This window comes from Tasmannia lanceolata, unplaced genomic scaffold, assembly GCF_043159265.1.
Source record: "Tasmannia lanceolata isolate RefF3 unplaced genomic scaffold, GAP_Taslan_0.1 ptg000015l, whole genome shotgun sequence".
Taxonomy (NCBI): Eukaryota; Viridiplantae; Streptophyta; class Magnoliopsida; order Canellales; family Winteraceae; genus Tasmannia; species Tasmannia lanceolata.
The window spans coordinates 27,102,979-27,129,441 of NW_027518692.1; the positions used below are offsets into that span (position 1 = coordinate 27,102,979).

The following is a 26,463-nucleotide window of genomic DNA, read 5'->3' on the forward strand; positions in this document are numbered from 1 at the left end:
CAATTGGGGTTGGTTTTTCCCAACCCAACCCGATTTGCAAAAAAGCTTGAGCCAACCCAACCCAAATTTGGGTTGAACCCGACCTGCATGGGAACATTCAAGTAACAACGACAGTTTGAAATTATATATGGTGCTAATGTCCTCACTACCATATTTTATAATGGCACTACTCAGCGTATTTTGATGATCGCACTCCTCACTCTATTAAAATGTAAGGTATGGCCCGTACCCTGTGTCGATACTATTCGTATGTAGATTACAATTTTACCCTTAAATAATTTCTCTTATAAATAGATGTTAGATATCAACAAAGGGGTTAAATGGTAAAAGAGTAATGTTGAGGTGTAAATCCCAGATAAAAAGAAAAGAAATTTCTTTTGGATGGGCCACTTCCTACATAGGTTGTGCGCTAAAAATAATTTTCATAGGTTGATCTGAACCTTCTGATCTATAGAGGGTTATAGGTTGATCTAAACCGTCTATGTGATGGAACACAACATCAATCGGTTGTGCCCGTAAAACCATTTCCATAGGTTGATCCTAGCCCTCCAATCGATATAGGCTGATTCTAGCCCTCCAATCGATAGGGTTTCCATAATTGTTGTTCCTCTTCGGTTGCCCGGAATCAATCAATATTTTGCAAGTGTCCTGCATGAGTAATGTAAGGTAGTTTTTTCGTCATTGTCATATGTTTTTACCTCTTCTTGGTAGTTTTTTGCTGTAATTGTCATAGACATGTACCCTATGTCGGTACTTTTCATACGTAGATTACCATTTTACTCTCAAATAAGTGGATCAAAATGTGAGACAAAAGCGGAAATAACGGCAAATGACATAAATGCCCTTACATGTGGGATACAATTGGAATTATGGCAGTGAGACACAAGCAGAAAAAACAGCAAAGGGTGGAAGAACTTAACCCACGATTCCGCTTTTATATACAGTAGTTAGATTAGATTAGATTAAATTAGATAAGTAGCACATAAAAGAATACAGTAGGGCCCTATTTGGATGATCTACACCATTCATTTGCTGGTCCCATCATGGATACGGTATGCCCCAACAATCAACTCCACAGGATGATCCTGTCCCTTTGATTTGTGGAGTTTCTACACAATCACCAAGATCCTTTAAGATTATGAAAACAGATCGTGAGTGCTAAACTGATTATTGGAATCAAATTTAAACGTAATTTTGAGTATCATAATCAGTATGGCACTGACTATCGGTTGACATAATCTCAAACGGACAGGAAGTTTTTGAGGCATCTATTTACACTGAGGCCCTGTTGTTGTAACCGATCGTGGCCCCAAATAGGTTTTTATTTTGGAGTCCAATAATCGGTTTGGGGTCCACAGTCTGAAACGAACAGGGCCTAAATTATCGAAGGGTTAGGATTATCCTGTGGAGAAGATCTTTGAGGCATGCCTTGTACACTATCATGGGCTAACAAATGAATGGTTTAGAATTTAGATCATCCAAATAGATGGCCCCGCGGCCCACAGGGCCCACTGTTCTACAACCGTGCATAGCACGGGCCTAGGATACTAGTGAAAATATAGCCCAACAACACACCCAAAATAATATAGGCCCACTCATTATATAAATTCTGGTTTTCTACAGGGGAAATGTATATTCACCCCATTTTCTTCCCCAGGCCATCCCTCTAGTGTATTTATGATTACACTTTTTACACTACAGCCTCCTGGCCCGAGAACAATAGGGGGCGAATCTATGACTTCCATAGTTCCATTCGACATTGGAACCAAAAGGTCCCTTACTTAAACAAGCTTAACGAGAAGACGAGAAGTTGAAAAGTTTAGGTAGACGATAAATTCGCACTCCTATAGGATAATTCGCACCACTGTAAAATACTTTAACCTTACTGGAGTGCGAATTATACTACAGAGGGCGCGAATTTATCATCGTCCAAAATTTATCAAAAGAGAGCGAGAGAAAGAGCGGAACTCAAAACGATTATATGAAAAAAAGAGCGGTATGAAACTCATTTGGATTCCGTAAATTTTCCCACTCTCGTTCTCTCCCCGGACTCTGCTCTCTCCTCCCGCTGTCGTGATTGCACCAAAAATCCCAACTTCGCGCTCCGAATTCTCTCTCAAATCGACTTTCGCAGCTCCACCTTCGCATCCTATCAATGATCTGGAGAAAAAATTACAAGTCGCCGATCTATTGTTTTTGGTTGATCACCATTTCAGCTCCTGAATAAGCATTCTCCTTTTCCCCTACTTTCGCCCTAGTTTGGATTGATTTCTAGGGTTTTTTGTTCGAAAGAACTCCTTTTTAGGGAGGACCTGGCCATGGACTACGATCTTTCAGATAGCAGCGGTGAGTTAATTTTATGTTTTATCGTCAATGTTTGTGATTTCTGAGGAGCTTCTGGTACTTAGGTTGCTGAATTAGGGTTAGGGTTTGGTGATTTTTTTATGGAATTTTGTTATAGAAAGATTTCGTAACTAGAGCTGTTGGGGGAAAGTTACTTATCTGGTGTTTGAAGCGAAAGCGGAGCAATTAGGGTTTGGAATTTTGAACTGTTGGGAATTAATTTTAGGGTTTATAACTGGAGGAAGCGCTATGGGGAATACTGAATACTCTGCGCTTTCTCTTTTGTCATAGTTTAGGTTTGTTTGTTTGACCCAATTTAGGCACAGTAGCTCTTAAAGTATAGAGAAAGCTAGGTTTTTTCGTGTTTTTTCTTTCTTTCTGCGTTATCTTTTTTTTTTGTCGGGCTTCGGAAATTGAAGGAAGTTGGGATGGATTGCATTCTGTTGGTTTCAGGGTAAAAGATTTCAGGGAAAGAAAGAGCTGAAGATAGTTTGTATGTTCTTCATGATAGCTTCGTTGAAATGGCTTTTTTCTGAATTAGCAGAAGAGCTAAAATCTCCAAAATTACATATTTTGGTTTTCTCGAGAGTGCATTATTAAGCTACAAGTAGACTTAGTTGAACATGGACGCGTGCTCATTCCATTTGCTGGTATTTCGTCATAGAATTAATTATTTAGGCTTTATTTCTTTCCACGTAAAAAATGGAAGTAAAATTTGTTCTAAGTTCATTTTTACAACAGATAACAAATTTTACGTCCATTTTTACGTCAAAGAAATGGAGCATGAGGAAAAAAAATAGGTTCGAGTGTAAATGTGGTCCGACATGCAATACACGAAAATAGCATAGATGTTCAAGAAGTTCACATAATTCAGTTCAGCTCATGTTTGCGTGGGATTTGTTTCTTCGAGGCATTGGTAGTTGCAGCAGTGCCTTTATTATTATACATCCTTGTCAATTTTTATGTTTTAATTCTTTCCTTGCCCTTTTATTAGTTTCTGCTAAATTTTGTTGTTGTTGTTTTTTATCAAATCAATTCAGACCTACGTTCAAATTGGTTGATAGTCAACCCTCAACAAAAGTACAAAATTAGTTTGAAATTTAAATTAACTTTAAGACTCAACACTTGCTCTGAGGAATAAAACAACAAAAGGCACAATTTCATGACCTGTATGGACTCATAAATCTGTTTAGTACTTGGCTGAATTCTTGATTCTTCTGATTTAGAAGTTAAATATTATACAAGGCAATAAAATGTAAAGAGATTATTGTACCCCAAATAAAATGGAAATTCTCAAGGACCAGATGGATTTTGTACGTGCTTTCTTTCAGTATTGCTGGGGAAGCGGTGGAAAAAGATATTTTTGAATTCTTCAAGGAATTTCACGAAGGTTTGGTACTAGATAAAACACATGAGCTACCTTTGTTGTGCTGATTCCTAAAGTTAAAGGTGCACCTAAAATTTTGGATTTCAAGCCAATCAGTTTGGTGGAATGTCTTTGTAAGGTCTGTTTTCACAGAGCAGAGATCGTGCCCCTGGGCCTGATATGGATTTTTTCTTGCTTTGAAAAATGATATTTTTGACTGAAGGGCCTGTTTGGATGCCGAGAAGATTTTGATTTGGATTTCTCACATTTGCAGCCCTTTTTGCGTTGTGATTTGGATCCGTATCAAATCCTTGGATTTCCTAATCAGCGACTGGCAGTGAAAAAAATCAGATTTCCAAATATGCTGTGGAAAAAAGTAATTGGAAATACACAGATCTGGCAGTTTTCTTCACCCTCTTTGCTCCTCAACATCTCCCCTCCAGTAGGAATTACCAACTTCCCTCTCGGTCTCCCTCAACATGAGCTGGAGGATCTATTCATTATCTATTCAAAACTCAATTCCAAATCCAAATACAAAATATGAGCTATCCAAATGGGCCCTAAAGGAATTTCACGAAGGTTTGGTACAAGATAAAGCACGAGATCTACTTTTGTCGTGCTGATTCCTAAAGTTAAAGGCGCAGACTGCAGGTCGATTAGTCTGGTGGAATGTCTCTATAAGCTCCTGGCTAAAGTTTTGGCTGATTGATTGAAGCATGTTATGCATAAGGCGATCTCTAATAGTCAATCAATGTTTATTCAATGGCATCAGATTTTGGACAGTGCCCTAATAGCCAACGAGGTTGTAGATTTTATTCCAAGATTGGGCGGAAAGGTGTAGTATGCAAGTTAGATACGGAGAAAGCGTATGACTGTCTGGATTACCTAATGGGCAGATGGGCTTCGGTACTCGATGGTGTGCTCTCCTCAGCTTGGTTCTCCATTTTGGTGAATGATTCTCCCAATGGATTCTTCAAATCCTCTCGAGGCTTAAGTTAGGGTGATCCTCTATCCCCTTTTCACTTCCCAATTTTAATAGAAACCCCGAGTAGAATGTTGGACAGAGGTAGAAGATGTAGTCTCATTGAAGGTTTTAATATTGGATCCCAGAGAGTGGAAGTATCTCACATTCAGTCCGCAGATGATGCCCTGATTTTTTAGCAAGACCGAGGAAGATAAAGTTCTGAAGTTAAAATATATGATTCGGTGCTATGAGGTGGTTGCTTGGAAAAGGTCAAATTTTCTAGAGTCTAAGCTGCTCGGTATTCACCTTGCTGACGATGAGAGAGATTGGATGAAAAGATTGCAAGGGTGCTCTGTGGACCACTTTTTGACCTCTTCTCTGAGCCTTCCTTTGGCGGAGGGTTGGAGGGAAGACCTTAAAAGAGTGCTTGGGGTCCGATCGTGGAAAGGGTAGAAAGGAAAACAGAACTTGGTGTCTTTAGGGAGAAGAATCACTCTTGTCAAAGCGGTGCTTGCTAATATCCCCATTGATCATTTATCTTTGCTTAAATATCATACTATTGTGATCAAGCAATTAGAGCATATTCAAAGAAACTTTCTGTGAGGCAGCACATAGGAAAAGAAGAGTCATCTTATTTGTTGGGACTTGGGAGAATGTTTGTAGACAAACTAATTAAATCTGGCAGGCTAGGAATCCACAATTTATGGCTTGTCAATAAAGCTTTGCTTGGCTAGTGGTTTTGGAGCTTTGGAGAGGAAAGAAATCAACTTTGGACCAAAGTTATTGAAAGTAAGTATGAGGCTTGTCTTGGGAACTGGATCTCTGACGATAAGTACAAAATCAACAACTTGAAGTTGTCGAAAGACATATTCAGGCATATGTATAAGTTCCTTGAAGGTACCGGATTTAGAGTTTATAAAGGAGACCTCGTAAGGTTCTGGCAAGATAAATGCTGTGTTGTGAATTTTCTAAAGGATACGTTCCTTGATCTTTTTGGTGTGGTTCTTAAATAGAGAAGTTTTTTTTTCATGACTGTTTTGAGAAGGTGGTAGGCCGTATCTCTTGGAAAGTTAATTTTAGGCATAATTTTTTTGACGGAGTCACTCAACTGCTCGATATTCTTGATTCTTCCTACATTGCCAAGGTTGGCGGAGGCAAAAAGGTTTAGATTCGGAGCACCCTTGGCAAGTTCATTTTAAAGTCCTTCTACCTCTGTATTGCTTTTAACCCAATTTCCTCATGCTTGTTTAGAGTTTGGAGCATTCTGGCTTGTGTGCATTCGGGTGGACTGCCTTCGACCATTATCCTCTTTGTGTAGAGGTAGGAGAGTCAGTAGACTCTTTGTTCCTTCACTACATGTTTGCTAGAGAGGTGTGGTGCTATATTCTTGGAAGATTTGGGATGTTGTGGGTTTCTACTCTTCGGTTGGCTGACCCTGTTGGTATTTTGCGCCATGGCCTAGGTTGGGGGACTTTCTCCTTTCTTTTTTAATATAATTTTCGCCATTTAAAAAAATAAATGGAAATTGTAATTTCATTATTTGTGAGCAAACTCAAGAATGCATAATGATACGTGTACTTTGAACAAATAGAACTTTAGAGAGTCGGGTTCTTACAGTTCAATTTATTATTTCTTTTCATACAACAAGGGTTACATTATAGGATTCTAGCATGAATGAATAGGATATGAGCAAGAATAGCCCATTCATGATGCACCGGCGTCTACGGAGGCAGATAAGACAAATTAGTTATTGAAGTTAAATTAGTTTGGATAGCCAATGTTGTGGCACAGTACACTCTACATTAACATTGGGAAAAGAGAAACCTGAGAGAAAACACATTCTTGATGCTAAGCTTACCAAGTGCTTAAACTTGAATCACCCACAGTCTTGAAAAAATAAGCAGCTCCATTAATCTGTGATGAGATACGCTAATTGCTGATGAGGTGGGATGTTGAGGCTTAGCCTCATGAGAGCACATCTGACGCAAAGTTCTTTTTATTCAACTCAACTCAATTCAACTCAACTCAACTCAACATAGCCCTTTTCCCAAACTCAACAAAGCCTTTTTCCCAAAGTTCTTTTTATTACCGGAGAATTTTAGGTTGGTTGGCGACATCTTTCGAATGGTTTTATCATGATGTGTTCCTTTCCAATATAACTGCAGGGACGGATGATGATCTTCCCCCGTCTCATCAGAATAGAGTTACAAGAGTCAGCCGTGTCACTGGAAATGGAAGAACAGCTGTTGGTGGTACCCTCCCGTTTTCTAGGATACATAACGATATGGAGACTCAGATCCACCGGCTTGAGCAAGAAGCATACAGTTCAGTTCTACGGGCCTTCAAAGCTCAATCAGATTCCCTTTCTTGGGTATAAACATTTCCACATTACCACAACTTCTTTTTTTTTTTTTGGCATTTTCTAATGGGACATCTCAAAAGGCTTCTTTCTGACACATATTTGTTTCAGGAAAAGGAAGGTTTGATAACTGAACTCAGGAAGGAGCTGAGAGTATCTGATGAGGAACACAGAGATCTTCTCAGCAGGGTTAAGGCAGATGATATACTACGTCGGATAAGGTCTGATGTTGTTGTGACTCAAAATCTAATTTTTTTGATCCATTCCTCATAAATGTTAGATTATATCTAGTACCCCATGTTCTACTTTTTAATCAGAAACTAGATTGAATAATGCTCTATTAGGGAGTGGAGAAAGGCTGGTGGCGTTCAACCTGGCTTGCTCAGTACTTCTCAGCCTGTTCATGACACAATGCCCAGTCCTACTGTCTCAGCGTCTCGCAAGAAACAAAAGACATCACAGTCTATGCCTTCTCTATCCTTAGGTGCACCATCCCCTGCTTTACACCAGCCAACAATTGCTCCTTCCTTGCAGCCATCGTCATCTGTCGCAAAACGGGGAGCCACGGTTGGATCCAGGGGGAAGAAGCCTAAAGCAGTAAGTTAGAGATTTTAAAAAGATGTTATCTAAGAACTAGAGAGTAATGCGTTTTTTTATGTCCTTCTCTTGTTATTTTTTCTTCATTTTTCCTTTTCAGGGTCAAACATTGCCGGGTGTACCTTCGATGAAGTCCGTACCATATCCTTCCATGGGTCCAACTGGAAGGGGTCAAGTTGCCAATCGGGGCCCTTCTGGTGCTCTTGTTGGAAATGAACCTGCTGAAGCTGCAACTTATGATCCGTTAGTTGGGCGGAAAGTAATGACACGTTGGCCTGAAGATAACAACTTCTACGAGGCTGTTATAACTGACTACAATCCTGAAGAGGTTTGTTGGAATAGCGACTGCTCATGATGTCAGTTCTAGCACCATTCAAAAAAATAAAATAAAAATGGTATGTAGCTGATCTTAGCTTATTCAAATCATTGTCAGGGCCTTCATGCTTTGGTTTATGATATGAATACAACGGATGAGACATGGGAGTGGGTCAATCTCAAAGAGGTAAAGTTTGTATTATTCTTTCTGCTGAATTGAATAATACTTTCACCATTTTCTTGATCTTTACTATAATCATGTTTTGCATTATTGATAGGTGATCAATATTTTAAATTTACTAGGTCGAAACTATTGTCTGAATTCATGCATTAATGCATTTCATGTCCAATTAATGTATTCTTTTGAACTCCTTGTTTTCTTTATTGCTAAATGTGGATATTGATGTGTAATTGTATTTATTTATGAAAACATATATTTGCCTTTTGGGGTCATATATATGTTTGGGCATTTCCATTTGTGCTGCTACATTTGTTGCATCACGTAAGTACAGTCAATTTGGAGCATGAAAAGTAGCGAACTTTGGGCATATATGTTTGGGGCATTTCCATTAACTCGCTTGACCCGTTACGATCCTCCAGGATCAGGGTCATGTATCTATAGATTGCACGGACGGATGAGATCCATTGTATGAGATACAGGGTGGATTCACACTGTATATATGTGGTTTATGCACTTTTGTGTATGTATGGTGTATATTGTCTAATTAATTAATTAGTAGAGGATAATGGAGTTGCTTTATTCATATTGGTTGGGAATTTATTGGCCATTTTCAATTAAAGATATAAGAAGGAAAGAGAAAGTTTCCTAGGATTCTTTATTTGATAAATATGGAATTAATTTTAAATTAGAATCCACGGCCCAACCATAATTCTAGGGGTTGATTGAGCTTAGTGTACATGGCATGAACACGCTGAAAGTGAACGGAACGGGTATGGTGAAGGCGAGAAATTGTCCGAAAACCAGCACCTCCAATCTGGGCCAGCGTCGAGCGCTTGGAAGCAAAGTGGCTATAGCTTGTTGTACTTCGCGCGCAAGAAGAGCGATCAAAAAACTGGAGGACCCGGTGAGCCCACTGCAATGGCACCGAAATGGGGTCTGTGGGACAAGAACCCTACAGTTGGGTCGTTGCGATTACGGGTTGGATGTCTAATTGTCCAAGCGGTAATGATAGTATGTTGTACCTGAACCTCATTACCATATGTATATTCAGGTGCATGGTACACATCGGTACTCCAGTGCATTTATCCCTCTGAGTCAGAATAAATATGTTTTCGAACTCTCTCTTTAAAATTGATAAAGGTGGTGTGATGATTGCTCTCAATGCTAATGGTTATCCCCAAGGTTCAACGAATGAATGAAGCTATGATCGTATCCGGATAGAGATGATGGTCTTCCTCTGATGTCTCCAAGCCGGCCAACATAGAATAGATAAGCTACGCAGCCAATAGCAAGCAGTCTATTCTCGCCCATCTCTTATAGCAGGTTACTTCCAAGCTCAAACCATTTGAAACTGAATTGCGACTTTTTTTCTTGTTATTGACAGAGTGGTATTCTCCGCCCCTGTCAAATAACATCGAGCAACTCAAGGTAAGACTTCCAAAAAGAGAATAAGCAAGTGCTAAATAGCATTGCGGCCATCGTTGGCATGTGGCGGGAGATATAAGATAATGGCATGCTGATGAGAATTCTTTCGATGGATCTATTGCACAACATGGAAAGATGCTTGTGAATGGAGATGAAAATCATTATGATTTTCTTGTTCCTGAAAATCTCGATTCATTTCTGTGTCGATCATGATATATGTAATAACTAGGACATCTATTTCAAATGCATATCCTATTTTTGCGCAGCAGGGTTATGAAAATCCACGAGAAGCAACTGGGCGTATTGTATGTGCTCCGATCCAATTTATCGTGATCGATTAGTTAACATGTTGGTTAACTGTATTCTGAAACACGGAAAAAAATCATTGGCTTATCAAATTATCTATCGAGTTGTCTCTTGTATGGCTGAAGAAAGCCCTCGCATGTAGAGTGAGACCGCACCCCAGAGTCTACTCTTGATGATCCTACTGGTTTTGTTGTTTAGTCAAATAGTCCCTACTTTGTTGAATAACCCATCAGCTTTTTGTGCGTACTCTTTGTATTATCTGAACCAATTCGGGATACCATATGTATGACGCATATAGGTTTCAGTGTCAAGCGCTCGCACCTCTCATGTATAGTCGTCAAATCCTTTTCACCTCGATCTCAAAGGGAGGTGCCACATATGCTGCCAACTGTTACTGACTCTGCTTCCTAATTTCTTCAATCTTTTGATTTCGCTTCAATCCTGATTGATACCTTTGCCGTCAACTTGAAGAAATCTCGCTAGCTAAGTGGTATAGCGGGCGTCAGTGAACAACTTAAGTGAGTGACTGGTCTACGCATGGATAGATAATAAGGGTGATCGACCAGTTGGTGGAATAGGAAAAGGATACTGGATGAATTTTGCTCTATAAATACATAGCACAAAACAGTTTTTATAGATATAATATTGTCACCAGATAAAATTCCCCCAACACTCCCTCTTTCGTTCTCCACCAAAAACCCTAGAATCTTCTCTCTTACATCTTTCTTCTTCTCCTCCGTATCCCCTTTCTAGTTTGGAGCTAGAACTTAAAGAAAGGTTCTTCAATCCTCCATATGTAGCAATGAAAGGAAGCCACTGATTCAACTTCAGAGGCGACGTTCTTTGAGAAAGAGTGAAGCGGAGTGGATCACGCAGAGGTTATCAGTTCGGATAACCAACTCGGTGATGTCTTCCTATTCTCCTGTATTTTTATTTGGATCACCATAAATTAGAATCTGGGGGAAAATAATTAAAGGGATCGAAAATTTTGTTATCAATTCCTCCCAGGCAATCCACTGTCCCAGAAAAATCCCTTTGATTCACCAAATTAATCCATCACCACCAACCAAAACATGGTGGACCCCACTTATGCATGGATTTGGGTGGAGATGGTGGGTAGGGATGTAACTTGGGTCGATTTTTGGGGATTCAGGTTGAGCTTTTACCTTAAAATTCATGTTTGGGTTGATTCCTATTCATTTTTTAGCAGATGCTCAACCCAACCCGACCCAAGTTGCACCCCTAATGGTGTGTCCACTCACATATAAAATGGTGGGCCCCACTTTATTCACAGGTGTAAAATGATGGGAGCACAAACCCTTCAAATTTGATGGTGCTCTATTTTAAACTCCCGGCTTTGATGATTTGATAAAGGAATGGTGGAAAAGCATTTAGGTTGAGGGCTGAAAAGGATACGGTTAAAGTATAAAAGATAAATAACGCCTTTCTCAGCTTAAGCCTTTGGAGAAATTGGCAAGGTAACATGGTATCAGAGCCAAAGGTCTCGAGTTCAAACCTCCCGGATAGCAAAAATCCACATGCGATGGTCGGCCCAAAGTGGGACCACATGTGCCACATGTTTGCCAAGTGGGCCACACGTGCGAGGGAGTGTTAAAGTATAAAAGATAAATAACGCCTTTCTCCCGACAGCTTAAGCGTTTTGGAAAAGTTGGTAAGTTAACAAATACATCCTATACAAAAAATTAAGGGAACTAAAAACCTAGATTAAGGATTGGAAGTGTAACTTTGACAAGGAACAAAATGCCAAAAGCTACTTGTACTAAGAAAGATCGATGCATTGGACATGAAACATGAAGAAGGTTGGATGAAGTGGAAAAAAAGGAAAAGTGAGATATGAAAATGGAATATGAATAGTGAGAAAGAATGAAATCGGCTGGCTCCAAAAATCAAGGGCTGTGTGGTTAAAAGAGGGAGACAAAAATTCCAAATCCTTCCATAGAATGGCGAGTGCTCGAAGGATGAACTGGCGAGTAGCAGAAGGATCAATGCCAAGAAGGATCAATGCCATAAACTATCTTCTGAAGGATAGTGAAATAATTGAAAAAAAGAAAGCATAAAAAATCCAATAGTGAGTCATTTCTCAAACCTCTATTCGCTGGAATGTGGTTGGGGACTCCGGCTAGGGGGGTTGGAATTCAAGAGGCTAAACCAGAATAAAAAAGAATGGTTGGAAAGAGAGTTAGAGGAGGAAGAAATTAGAACCACCATCTTCACCATGAAGAAGGACAAGGCTTTTGGATTGAACAAATGGGTTCCCGATGGCATTCTACCACCGCTACTGGGAGGTGATGAAAGAAGATATAATCTTCTTGCATTTATGGTTGAATTTCACAAAAAAGAGGAAAACTGAAAGAGGAAATCAACTGTACATTCGTGACCCTAATCCCAAAAAAAGGAGGCGCAATCGGCCTCAAAAACTTCAGGTCTATCAATCTAGCTCACAGCATGTACAAAGCATTGGCGTAGGCTCTCGCTACAATAGTTAAGGAGGTAATGGAGAGCATATTATCTCATTTCCAGTGTGCTTTTGTGAAGGAAAGACAAATCTTAGATGGCATATTGATGGCAAATAAGGTGATTGACACTTGGAGCCGAGACAAGGAGAATGGTGCAATTTGCAGGATAGATATGGAGAAGGCGTATTACCATGTAGATTGGAATTTCCTAGAGTTCGTGCAAGAGAGGATGGGGGAGAGATTGGATTAAAGCTTGCAGATCCTCTTCATCTTTCTCAATCTTTGTCAATGGAATTCTTACAGGATTCTTTTCTAGCTCAAAAGGAATTAGACAGGGGGATCCTATTACCCCTTACCTGTTCATTATGGTCGTGGAAGCCCTGACACTCTTCTTATCTGAGGCGGAAGAGAAGGGATTTGTCCATGGATTGAAGCCAGCCAAAACACAAAACCTCTTCCTTTTACAAGTCCGGTTGCATGAATAAATTTACAGGAAGAGGAGGTGCAGTTACATTCCCAGACCATTGGGTGCATATAAGAGAGTTTACCCATAAGCTACCTTGGTCTACCACTAGGATATGGTATCTCCAAAGTGACTCAATGGGACTCGGTAGTCGAAAGAGTCCCGAGGAAGCTGGCAGCATGGAAAAAGCAATATCTATCATTTGGATGGAGGATTACACTTATAAAGGCATCTTTGTCAATCACGCCAATGTGTTTCACGCCACTTTACAAAATCCCAACAAAAGCAGCAAAGAGGATAGAAAAACCCCCAAGGAGATTTTCTATGGGAAGGAGTTGAGAATAACAAAAGACTGAAATACTTAATGAGACATGAGAAAGTATGCAGATTAAAGTCAAATGGTGGCTTATGAATTGGCAAATGAAGACCGAGGGAAAAAATGCTTGATGGGAAAATGACTATGGAGATACGGAGAGGAAAAAGAGGCTTTGCGGCATAAAATCATTGGGGACACATACAGGCAAATGGGTGGATTGGGAGAATAGGAACCCAGTTATAGGCAATGGTTCGGGTGCATGGTAGTATATTCAAGCCTCAAGACCATTGTATGAACCATTAGTTAGATTTAAGGTGGGAAAGGGGGAGGGTAACCGTTTTTGGTTAGACCTGTGGATCGGGGAGTCCTTGTTGTGCCATGCATTGCTAGACCCATTCTGTCTAGCGACCAAAAACGGGGTTAGTCTTTGACTATATATGGAGAGGGGTGGGGATGGGCGTGGTTTGCTCTATAAAACTTAGGAGAAACCTTAGAGATAGCGAAATCGTCAACCTTTCCCAAGTCCCCAATCTCCTTGGCTCCCATTGATGTTCCCCATTGTCTAATGACCATCGTGTTTGGACCCATAACACTATTGGCTCTTTTTCTGTTTGCTCTTTCTTCTACACATTGGCTCGCGAGGATGACACAGAAAGAACTTCTCAAGCATGTGTCGATCGTCGCCCCCCCCTCCCGGCCTTTGCATGGATTATGGTGTGCAAAAGAATAAACACGTGCAAACAACTTAAAAGAAGAAACATCCCACTCACCAACTGGTGCATTTTTGCAAGGTTAAAGAGGAATCCCTGGACCATGTATTGCTTCTCTGCCCATTCTCCTTCAACCTATGCAGGGCGATCATCAAAAGTTTGGTATGAACTTGGTATTCCAATCATTAAAAAATAAAAATAAAAATTGGCATTCCATAGATCTATCAAAAACATGTTATTGCTTTGGAGCAATGGCCCCTTCGAAAATCCGGGAAGGAACCTCTGGAGGTTGGTGCTTTATGTCGTGATACGGCTTATCCGAAGGGAGATAAATATGTGAATATTTGAGGAGAAAATAGAAGAACATGTCAAATAACCTTGGATATAAAAATCGATCTAGTTTCTTGGGGAAGGGAGACCCCTACTTAACCCTTATACCCATTGGCGGACATCTTGAGAAATTGGAAGACGATCATTTGGGATCGAGTGACGAAGCCTAAGGTGACCCCAAAATGGTCCCCATTGGATGGTAAAATTCAACTTTGATGGGAGCTTAAAAGGGAACTGAAGGAGAGCTGGCATAGTTGCAATTTTTTGTGATGATCGTGGAGTTGCTCTATTCTCTTTCTCTAATCCGACAGGGATATGCCATGCCAATGAGGTAGAGGCGAAGGCCCTACTTGGGGGATTACAATGGGATGTGAAAGAGCAACACCTACCATTAATCATCAAAGGTGATTCAACAAATGTTTTGGCATGGGCTACCAACAAGGCACAAGGGCCATGGAAATTAGAAAGCACAATTTCAGGAAGGGCGATGATAAATTTGCCCCCTCTCAGGATGCATTTGCCCCATTTTTATCGGTTTGTGGCTTCACAATCGGTACAACACGTACAATTGTACAATTACTACGCGGTAGAACCTCTCTCTCCCCTCAACGTGAACTTTTGGTGGGACCTACGCCACATGTACCTCAACCAGTACTCTCTTCTCTCGTTGAGCACAACCCGGTTGATGGGCCTAATAATGAATGGTTTAGATCATTGAAGGTGGACCTTATAAACAAGTGTATTTTAAAAAAAATCACATGGGCCTACTTAGTTCAAAGATCCAAATCGTTCATTTGTTGGGCCCCAACATAAAGAGACATTGTCCATAAAATTATCTCTATAGGATAATCCAAACCCTCCAACAACCAAATACGGGTACAACCATAACTCTATCTCCCTCTCTTAATATGAACCTTTGGTGGGGCCAACAACTGAATTGTTTAGATCTTTGAGCAAGGTAAACCCCATCCGTACTTGTTCTCATAACCAATATTCTCTCTTCTCTTTTTTAACACAAACCCTTAGTGGGGCACATGAACGAATGGTTTAGATCTTTGAAGGTGGACCATATAAAGTGTATTCTTTAAAAAATCACTTCGGCTCACTTTTTAAACATGCTTTGTCCTCAAAAATCATCTTCTAGGATGGCCCTAACTCTTCTTGGGTCCTTCATTCAGGCCTTCTTGAAGATGGGCACCCTGCGAGCCGATTCATATAAGCTTGGGTTCTCTTGGCCCAAACAACGTCCTAGGCGTAGGGGAGATCGGAGCAGCAAGGAACGCCTAGATGACGACGCCCGTCCTAGGCTGCAGTAAGTAGATCGAGAGGTCGTTCCTTTCCTTGTCCCCGAAGATTTTTGGGGCACAACCAATTTACATTAAGGCTAAAAAAATGAACGGTTTGGATCATTAAACAAAGTGATCCCAACAAAATTTCTAAAAAACACTCGTTACATGATGAGGGGGGAGAATTTATCAGCATCATAAGCCTCCATCAGATGATCCTAACCCTACAATCTAATACGACGGCGCCATAAATATATCTCGATGGATGAAGAGTTAGGATCATCCTAGAAAGATGATTTTGGGGGCAAAGCCTATTTAAAAAGTGAGCCAAAGTGATTTTTAAAAAAATACACTTTTTATGGTCCACCTTCAAAGATCTAAACCATTCATTCTTAGGCCCCAGTAAGGGTTTGTGCTCACAAAGAGAAGAGAGATAATATTGGTTATGAGAATAATATGGGTGAGGTCTAACCTTGTTCCAAGATCTAAACAATTAAGTTGTTGGCCCCAACAAAGGTTCATGTTGAGAGTGGGGGATAGGATTACAGTTGTACCGGTGGATGGTTGTTTGGGTTAGATCATCCTATAGAGATGATTTATGGATAAGGTCTCTTTATGTTGAGGCCCAACAAATGAACAGTTTGGATCTTTGAACTAGGTTGGCCCATATGATATTTAAAAAAATACACTTTGTATGTAGTCCACCTTCTTCAATGATTTAAACCATTCATTGTTGGGCCCACCAACGGTTTGTGCTCAACGAGAGGAGAGAATACTGGTTGAGGTACATGTAGGGTAGGGCCCACCAAGAGTTCATGTTGAGAGAGAGATAGATGGTTGTACAACTGTATGTGTTGTACCGGTTGTGAAGTCATAGACCGGTAAATTATTTAACTTTGCTGGAAATTAAACCCAGAATTTTGTCACATGCGGCGATTTGCAATTGAAGAGACTGATTGTCTAGCAAAGGAAGGTAAGGAAAAAATCCACCAGATGTGAATAGCTGAAGAAGGCAAATGGCAACTGATGCAGGGCCGGAAGCAGCATATGATGACTGTTTAGGGGAGATTTGATGGGCGGATTGCGCTCAAACAGCTGTATCTTACAGTTTGACAAGGGTAGAAAGGAGACTTGTATTCACTGGAAGGGGACATCTTGTCCCATTCCTTACTGTAATCAATTTTATGAATAAAACTTCATTTCCATTTCTCAAAAAAAGAAAAGAAAGAGCTCATATGCTTCCATATGGACTTCCAAGGCAACATAACATAAGAGATGAATGTTCAAAGCATGGAGTCGAATGCGCTTTATTATACTTCAGAAGAATCATCAAAATGGATGTTCCACCGCCTGAAGGTTATTTCAAACGGAATTTTGACAGAAGTTCCAAAGGTAACCCGGGTGCGGCTGGTTTTGGCGGAATTTTGAGGGATCATGAAAGCCGGCTCCTCATGTCTTATTCGGGCCCGACGGGTCTCTGTGATGCCAATGAAGCGGAAGCAAGAGCGTTTCTTTTCAGTTTGAAATGGTATGTGAATCACAATATAGGACCAATGATAATTGAAGGAGATTCCCTGAATGTTATTGATTGGGCCTCAAATCGGGCGGGTGGACCATGGCGTCTTTTCAATATTCTGATGCAGACTCGCTAGCTAACGAGGGTGTTTCCTTACTATCTGTAGTGTCATGTTCAGAGCTTTTACAAAGTTTATTGTAACTGTTTCTCTTTCCTTTGTGGGCTGATGTCGCCTTTACTTTCTAGGGACTACTCGTCCCTGTTGTAATATTTTTCTCTGGAATAAATTGTTATCTTCTTTCCAAAAAAAAAGCATGCGTGTAGATTCAAACGTAATATTCCTATTTGCAAAGAAATCAAAGAAGAAGAATAAAGATCTAGGCAAGAAGAAACAAGGAGCTCTTTTGTGTGCAGTCCCAAATTCCGATACTATTGTACCCCCACATTGAAGCATATGACTTGAAACTTGGCTTAGAAAATCATCAAGTCAACTACCTATGGTTACAATTTGGTACCAAATGGACCACATTTGCTGTGATTTTTGTGGTTGGAAGTAGAATGATTTGTTAATTACTGCAGATAGGGGCATATTTATCAATTTCCTTTAAACAACTTACTGGGGGCACCTCAATAGTTTTAGGGTATTTATTTGAAATTCGCCTGGGAGGTTTGCGGGGGGGGGGGGGGGGGGGGGGATCAAACCTAGGGTCTTATATATAAGAGAAAGGAATCTTTACTTTATTTGGTACCATAGCCTATATGTTTGGTGATTTTAATGGGCCATGGTGGGAGACGATAGGAATAATCCACCAAACCAGCAAGACTCTGAGTTGAGAAGAGTTTCGAGCTCTGCAATAATTCACTCGACAACTTTGCCAACAATTGGAGCAAGTGGGAATTTATGAGACCAATGATGCCATTCGAAATCCGACAGTCCCTAGAGGCCTAGATGGTCCGTCAATTCGCATGCTTCGCTTGAATGAGTTACTCGATGATGAGAATTATCCATGTTTTGTGCATGGAGTGGCACAATTCAAGCAACATGGGTTTGATAGATGTTGTTGGGACTCATTGTAAAGTGAGCATACCTAATTTTTGGGGTGATGAAAAAACGAGCAAGTACTCAATTGCTCGGATGAAGTAGAAAGGATTTTTTATTATTTGGAGATGTCCGGAAAAAGGTGGAGCTTGTGGCTACGAAACTCAAGGGATAAGCACCCGCTTAGTGTCAAGTGTCAACAAGTCCAATCGGCTAGAGTTCAAATGAGTAAGGAAAAAATCACTTTATCAAAGAAAATGGTGAACATAATTCGGTCCCAATTTTTGCCAATTAACCATGAATGTATCCTTCATCAATATTACCAACAACTTCGGCAAGGAAACAAGATGGTTAGAGAATACACCAATGGCTTATATCATCTCAAATCCCATCTTAAATTTTAAGAAACGAAAAAGCAGTTATTGAATTGTTACAACGTGTGTTTGCAAAGTTGTATTCTTAAGGCCATTGAATTCATCGATGCTGGATTGTTTCTCAATTAGTGGTTATTGCGAACATGGTTGAGGCACAACAATCCCAAACAACTTTTAGGGACTCCACCAGTAATAGAGGATGCAACATAGGCCATAGAAGATGTAATGTAGTAACCTTTGGTCACAGTTGAAGCCCAAACCCATTGGTCAAACCTACAAAATCATGTGAGAGGTCAAGGAGGACCAGAACTTGTGTTTACGAAGTCTTATTCTTAAGGCCAGTGAATTACATCAAAGCTGGATTGTTTCTCAATTAGTGGTTATTGCGAACATGTTTGAGGCACAATAATCCCAAACAGCTTTTAGGGACTCTGCCAGTAATAGAGGAAGCAACATAGGCTGTGGCAGAGGCAATGTAGCAACCTGTGGTCGCAGTTGAAGCCCAAACCCATTGGTCAAACCCACAAAATCATGTGAGAGGTCAAGGAGGATCGATCAACACTGGAGGTCAAACACACTTAAATTGTTTTCAAATAAAAAACCCGAACATAAATCTGCCAGTGTTGGGGAAAATCTAAAGGAACACAGGAGACCCATCTCAAACAAAGAAAAGGTGATAAGGAAGAAGCCTACGTGGAGGAGGGCAGCGAAGAAGAAAAGATCGTCTACGAAGACACTCAATGTGATGCTGTAGTTGTTTGACCCATTATACTACCGCACAAGTTGACAGAAGGAGATTGGCTAGGAAACAATATCTTTTGAACAAGGTCCACTACGAGTGAGAAGTTTTGCAAGGTAATTGTTGATTGCGGAAGCTGTGAGAATCTAGTATCAGAAGAGATGACATTCAAATTGGGGTTGAAGTTGGAACTACTACCAAAACCTTTTGTGGATCCTTAGTTCAAGAGGTAATGACTTTGAAGTGATTTTTACATTTTCAATTGGAATGAATTATATGGATAAAGTTTGGTGTCATTTAGTATGGAACAGCAATTTATTGTTTGGTCAGCCTTGGTAATATGACCAAAAAACCATCCATGATAGGGAGAACAAAACCGACACCTTATGAAAGGATAGTTCTTGTCTTTATGAATGGGAACTTCTCCTAGTCCGCCAAGGAGGAGGGGTATCAACAAAACTTATGATTAGCGACTTTTGGAAATATTAGGCGAGTGGATGGACTGTCCATCGGAGTGTCCTCGGTCCTATCTACATTGTACATGGTTAGAGTTTTAGGAAACGTTAGAATGTTTTGTCCACTATTAGTATGTGTATGTGGTTTAATCATTCGAATCAGTCCCTGACCTGTGACTAATCTAAACTTATAGATAATGCTTGTAAACAAAGGAACCAATTTGAACAACATACAAACAACTAACCTCTAGGATTAGGTTAATGTCAAATTGGTTAGGGCTTAGAGTCCCGTTCGTTCGAACGGAGGGCAAATGATTTTGATTAGAGATTTTATATAATGAAAATGCCCTTCATATATTTTTGCACTGTAGCAGTCTACAATCGGATCTAGGAAAGTCCAATGGATTCCGTTGTTACGTTTGGATTCGGTCCAACAGACCTTTTTATAAGGATCCAAATAAGGCCCGGCGGATCTAGTCGTTATACCCAAGTCTTGTTCTACTAAGTTTGGACCCTTCAGATTACTTTCTGTGAAGCCCTCAAGGTTATTTTAGAGATTATTTTTTTTATGGAAAAAGTGGACCTGCATATCTTTCTTCTAAAAACTAATTCTACCATTTTAAAGTTGTGTGGAATTCCTGTTAAGTGGCAATTGTTGTTTTTTTATTATTCTAGATCCTTTCATGTTTTTGATAGGGTAAGCCTTTTCTAATTTCGGTATAATGGAATGGTCCTCCGAACTTTTTGGGTTCCATACAATTGAAAGAAGTTTTTTGGGGCCAAACTCTAATAGAGAAGTGATTTTTTCAAAATTTCTTGAGAAGCTCCCTCAAAAATTTCAAATTTGGACGTAACCTAGAATGATCCTGTGATTGGATTATTTACATAATAGTTATGTGTCTTAATCAAATGGTACCTAGAAGACTAATTTTGTTATATACATAATAGTTGTACGTGCCTAGTCAAATGGTACCTAAAATTGTTTTTGGGAATACATGTATGTGCTATGAGATGCAGATATGATTTACTTTGGAAAATTACAGAAATCAAGAAATAGTCTTCTTAGTTCCTATGAATTTACTATATATATTTTGAACTGGATTTCTTATTCTGTTGGGTGATTCTAAAAAAAAGGTACGGTAACTAACCGAGAAGCTATTTTCTAATGGAAGACATGACATCATGATTTTATCTTCGATAAATTTAAAGCAATCATATTGATGCTGGAACATTTATTTTTTATCATTTTGTGTTATTTTACAGAGGAAAAATCACTGAGATAAGCAATACAACAAGCATGCATTGTCCATGTAATTGTATTACATACAATCTTGAGGCCTTCAAATAATATTGCTTAGGATGTAATGATGGAACGCAATTGTGTGTGTGTGCCCGCGCGCGCGTGGGTTTGGGTTTGTTGTCCTTACTTCAAGGATGAGGAGATTGTTTCCTTGGTTGTTCACATAATGTCTTTGTGTAGTGACCCATGAGAGGGTCAATACGTCTAATATTTTTAAGTCGAAATGCCACTGGGTGGATAGATATGTGTTGTGCCAGGTGGCCAAGGAATCTTGCAACCACATCATTTGTGTGGCAGTTAGAGGTGGAGTCATATGATTTGGAATTTGGTGCTGTTTCCCTCCTTAAACCTCTTGGAGCAATGCTATCACTCTCACCTTGGAGAGATGGGGTATCTTTGCCTGCATATGATGCCGTTCGCACTGGCAAGGACTATCTTGTTGTAGATGTACCGTAGGAAGTTGAGGGTAGGCAACGTTCTATCTCTTGGATTCTTAGCGATATCAAAAGCGTTATATTTCTTTGGGTAAGCATGAGGTAAGAATAGTGGATGTTCGAGCCAGATCTATTTTTTACAGTCATTAGAGATAGAGTTTGCAAAGAGAAGTGGAAAGTCAAGTGGGATCATCCTCTATTTTTACACTATCTTGTTGTAGATGAACCATAGGAAGTTGAGGGTAGGCAACGTTCTATCTCTTGGATTCTTATCGATATCAAAATCGTTATATTTCTTTGGGTAAGCATGAGGTAAGAATAGTGGATATTCGACCCAGATCTATTTTTACGGTCATTAGAGATAGAGTTTGCAAAGAGAAGTGGAAAGTCAAGTGGGATCGTCCTCCATGCAACTCCTTCAAGCTCAATTTTGATAGTGCCACTTTCGGAATTTTGAGTGTGGTGGACACTAGAGGTGTGCTTAGAAATCATGTGGGTGAGAAGAAATTCTTTCCTTATCCGGGCCAATTGGAATAACACACTCTATTGGAGGAGTCCTACACCCTTTTGACCGGCCATTAGCTCTTTCATGAAGACATACAATCCCACCCACCCCTTCTCTCTCTCTCTCTCTCTCTCTCTCTCTCTCTCTCATACACACATTGAAGGGGGGCTTGTCCAATGTCGTCTCTTGGACAAAGTATATTACCTTGGGGCCATGGAGATTTCCGGTATTACTGACAAACTCAGAGAAATTCGTAATTGTAACTGCTCTTATTTTCTTTCTTGCACATCCCTTGTAGCACTAGTGATGTTGGGAACACCCTTGCTTACAGGGAATTCTTAGACATGCGATCAATGTGGGGAATCTCTGCCCCTGCTGTAATTTCCGTTTCTTGTCTTTAATAAAGTTTATGTACCTTTTAAGAAAAACAAGGGAAGTGATCTGCCCTTGTACTAAAACCTGTCAAAACATAAACTAAACTTCGAAATCTCTAATGACTATGAATCCTATTTTTTGTGGTTTTACAACTTGATGCAAATCAAGCAGGCCCACAAGCCCTTATAGCTCTTTAGAACACCTCAGTCAAAAGGGAGCCACAATAAGGGTCAGAAAAATGGCATAGTTAGGTCCATCTGGTGACATTATTGATGTAATGCTGATGTCAGCAAAGGGGTACCATCATATATGTATTTTGAAATTTGGAGAAGCTGATCCAACTTTTTGTTGTATCAAAAGTTGGCTAACTTATGGACCTCAAGAAAGTGGACTTGTACTCCAGCATGAATCTTACCAAAAGTTAGCTAACTTATAGACCTCAAGAAAATGGTCCTCCAGCATGAATCTCCTGATTTCTGTATGGTTTAGGAATGGACTAACATTTTGCAGCAATTGAGCCGTTGCCGCTTGGATTCACCCTGGATGCACCCGAGAATGATGGAATTGAAGAAGCCTTCCATCTATATTCTCCTTTTTGCTTTAGATCAGCTGCTTCTCCCAAATTCTAGTAGGACTGTTCCCTGTCCTCTCTAGTGGAAGGACCTCAAATCTTTGGTTGCACTTGGAGTCGGAATCTTAAAAGGAGTACACATTGTGGTAAAAGGTGACTTGTCCAAGTTAATTCTATCTATGATGGATAGGAACTTGCCCATCAATGAAATCATTCACGATTGAAGGTGCGTCTCAGCCATAGAAGCACCGAGTTGCCATTTTGGTCCGAGAAGTGCAGTGACAGAACTCCATGGTGCCATATTACATGCAAGTTAGCCGCAGTTTAATTGAGATTATGATAAAATTGCCAATATTTTCAGCTGATGTGTTGAAAATGTTGGAGTTGAAAATGTTGGCAGACAATCACTTTCAGTATTTCTTTGCTATTATTGGAGTATTTGATCGCTTTCTTGCTCTCAGATTATAGTTGGGTGGTCATGGAACGTTTGATAACTCATTTTTGTTAATTGTTTTTAATTTGATCGTTTTCCCGGAAAATATGTTGCAAGACTAATGGATTTCTATTGAAAAAGTTCTCTTCTCCTTGTGATTGATTTGGTTTATCTATGAAAACTGGCAGATTTCTCCTGAGGACATCCGATGGGAAGGTGAGGATCCGGGCATTAGTCGTAGGACAGCCCGCGGTGGGCCAGGACGTGGGATTAAGAAGCCCCTGGGCCGTGGCAGTGCTGTTCCAGGTGCAGGCAGAGGGAGAGGGGCCCCAAAGAATCAGTCCAAGAAAGATTTTCCTCCATCACAGAATGGCATAGGAAAAAAGGGCTCAGATGATATTGAAATACTTCACACTGATACTTTAATTAAGGAGGTATGCCCAAGCGACTCAATCCAGATAGTGAAGTGTTAAAGTATACAAGATTAAATAATGCCAACTCCAACGGCTTAAGATTTTGGAGTATTTGGTTATTTCACATGGCATGAGAGCAAATTGCTTGAGTTCAAAACTCCTTGATATTAAAAATCAACATGTAATGGCCAACCCAAAAGAGGGGCCACGTGCCACGTGTAGGCTAGTCAACCCTAAAAGAGGGGCCAAAAGTGGGGGAGAGTGTTCAAGTTGATCTTAAACTCGAACACTCCAACGTGGGCCAAAATATCGTTCTCAGGATACTTTAATTTTTACCTTTCAAAAATAAAAAAAATAATGCCAACTCCAACAGCTTAAACTTTTGGTGTAATTGGTTATTTCACATGAAGTATAATTATGTTGATCCATCTTTCTTCCTGTTTCCCCATTCTATGATATTGAACAGGTGGAGAGGGTTTTTAGTGCAAGTCACCCTGATCCTCTAGAGATTGAGAAAGCAAAGAAAGTTCTGAAAGTGAGTAATTCTTTTCTTGTTTCATTAAAAAAAAAAGTTATTTTTTTTTGTAATTGCTGAATTTACACTTTCCAATGTTCAGCAAGCTAGATATCTTTACTTGTATTGTTCGCAGGAGCATGAGCAAGCACTGGTTGATGCGATTGCGAGGCTTGCAGATGCATCTGATGGCGAAAGTGGTAAATATATATAGGCTACATCTGCTTACTTTTATATCTTCCATTTTGTTTTCCCATGATTAAGGTGTCCTTTCGATTTTATTTATCAGTTGAATCAAATTTTTCCTTTTATAGTTCTTGAAAAAGCTTTATGGTTTTTCTTTTATAAAATTCTTGAAAAACCTTTATGGTTGGTTTCCAAATTGGTGGGTGGGGTGGAGTTTTCGGTCTGCGTAAAAATTTGTCATAATTTTTAAGCACACCCGATAAGCCACACATTGGTCTTTATGAAAAAGCAAATAACCAGTGGTGATAATTATTAAGATATTCTTCTTCTTCTTCATTTTTTAACATAATTAACTCGAAACACTTCCATAGTTTACATCCACTGGAACCCTGAATCATTAACAGTCCTTTTTTTTTGAATGGTGAACTTGAGTCTGGCGCCATTAACAGTACTTCTTAAGTACATTGTTATTCATTTGCCCCTCTTTTGGATTGATCCAATGTTCAGATCAACAGAAATGCTATTCATTGAAATGAGGCATTATTTTTTGTACTCAATGTATCTTGATCTATTAATCCTCAAGGGTCTGGATGAATGGCAAAAAATCTATCTACCATTTCTCTGAGGCATTGGCTGATATGTAACTTAGCGGCATAATATATTTTCTGGAAAATGTCCCGATACAGCTGCTAAACTATTGCCAGAAACTCAATGCAGAAATGCAATTTTGTGCTTGGAAGCAGCAACCCTTTTCGTTTACGTAAAGAAACCAACAAAATGTAGTGTATGCCAGCGAGAGAAAAGAAGTAGAAGAGAAGAAATTGGGAGGAGACCTCAAAATCAATAATCAATCAATCAGTCATAAAACTAATAAAAAAGGAATACATTAGCATATGTACAAACAACTGACAATCATAAAGACTAAAATTCCCCTAAAATCCTCTAAAAGACCAAAATGGCCCTAATAATTTCAACAAATTCCCAAAATATCCCTACGGACAATAAAATACCAAAAAAATCCCTATGGAGCCCCTTGAGTGCGGCCCCGCTAGAATGTTTCTACGATCCCCATCAAAATGTTTATTATTATTATTATTTGTTTTGTTTTCAATGAATGGATTGTAATGCTGGTTTTTTCAACTGAATCAGAAGGGGGTGAGCATCAATTCTCACACGGACAATCTATGGACAGAGAACGAGGGTGGAGAAATCGGCAGTATGGTGGTGGGAACCAGCACGTCACGGACTTTGAGAACGTGGCCGGAGAAGGTAGAGGCGAAGGCTCTGATGGAGATCAAATGGCCGGAGATGGTAGAGTTGCTTCCGATGACCAACCAGAAGGTGATGAAGACATCTGATTTATGCACCACACCAGTCAGATTCATGGCTGCTCCCTCCTTGTAAAATGTCATGCTTTCTAATTTATTTCTGTTGTCAGATTAAAATATCTGCTCCTCGCATTTGTCTCTGAGTTGTGGGGAGAATGTTAACTTAGTGTGAGTTTATCTATCCACATCAATCCAGTAAAATCACTTGGAAAAGCTGGGATGCCCTGTAAAATTATCAGTAGAGAATAGCCTGTTTTAAGTAATATTTTTGTTCCTCAGGAACCATTTTTTATTCTACACCTTATTCATCTGATGGTCACATGCTCTACTTTGTGTATGGTGCCTGTGCAGGAATGATTATGTGGTATAATTATTTGGATTTATTTTTTTTTTTGATGTGGAGGCTGAAAAGGGATAAAACGGAGGAACACATTTGGCAATTCTGACCCGCAATGCCTGTTTCTTAAAATCCAGCCTGAATGGCGGTGGAAATTGGATTTTTTGAAGCTAGCTTTGGGAGATTCTCATTCTCCTGTTTTTGCCCATTTCCTCAGCTCTAATTCTAAATGAGGAGTGTTGCCGTAGCCTTAGTTTTTCTCCGGGGTCCAACAGAATGGACGAATTAATGTTAGTAACACATTCAGACATCGTTTGTCCGGATATTGCTTGCAATATTTCTCTATATTAAATGGCATTATAACATTATTTATTTATAACCTTATCTAATTTTATGACATTATGAACCCTAATTTGAATGTTGAGGTGCCCCATTTTGTGTTCATCTTCCCCAATTAAACTTGAAGTTGTCAACATGTGTGAAACAGTTGTCCTTCCCATGGTTTT

The 26,463-nt window shown here is 39.8% G+C and overlaps 1 protein-coding gene across 2 annotated transcripts; it reads left to right on the top strand.

Annotated features, from left to right (window-relative positions):
- Positions 1–1,949: 1,949 nt before the first annotated feature.
- Positions 1,950–25,939, top strand: LOC143846475 (protein EMSY-LIKE 3-like). Of its 2 annotated transcripts, none has more exons than XM_077354912.1 (10): positions 1,950–2,346; positions 6,839–7,044; positions 7,144–7,253; positions 7,377–7,629; positions 7,730–7,957; positions 8,063–8,131; positions 23,368–23,613; positions 24,059–24,127; positions 24,243–24,306; positions 25,445–25,939. In XM_077354912.1, exons 1-10 carry the CDS (start codon positions 2,319–2,321, stop codon positions 25,648–25,650), a joined length of 1,479 nt encoding a protein of 492 aa, XP_077211027.1. In that variant the 5' UTR covers positions 1,950–2,318; the 3' UTR covers positions 25,651–25,939. The 2 variants fall into 2 exon arrangements, with proteins under 2 accessions (XP_077211027.1, XP_077211026.1); XM_077354911.1 differs by having other exon boundaries at positions 1,952–2,346; positions 25,442–25,939.
- Positions 25,940–26,463: the final 524 nt, after the last annotated feature.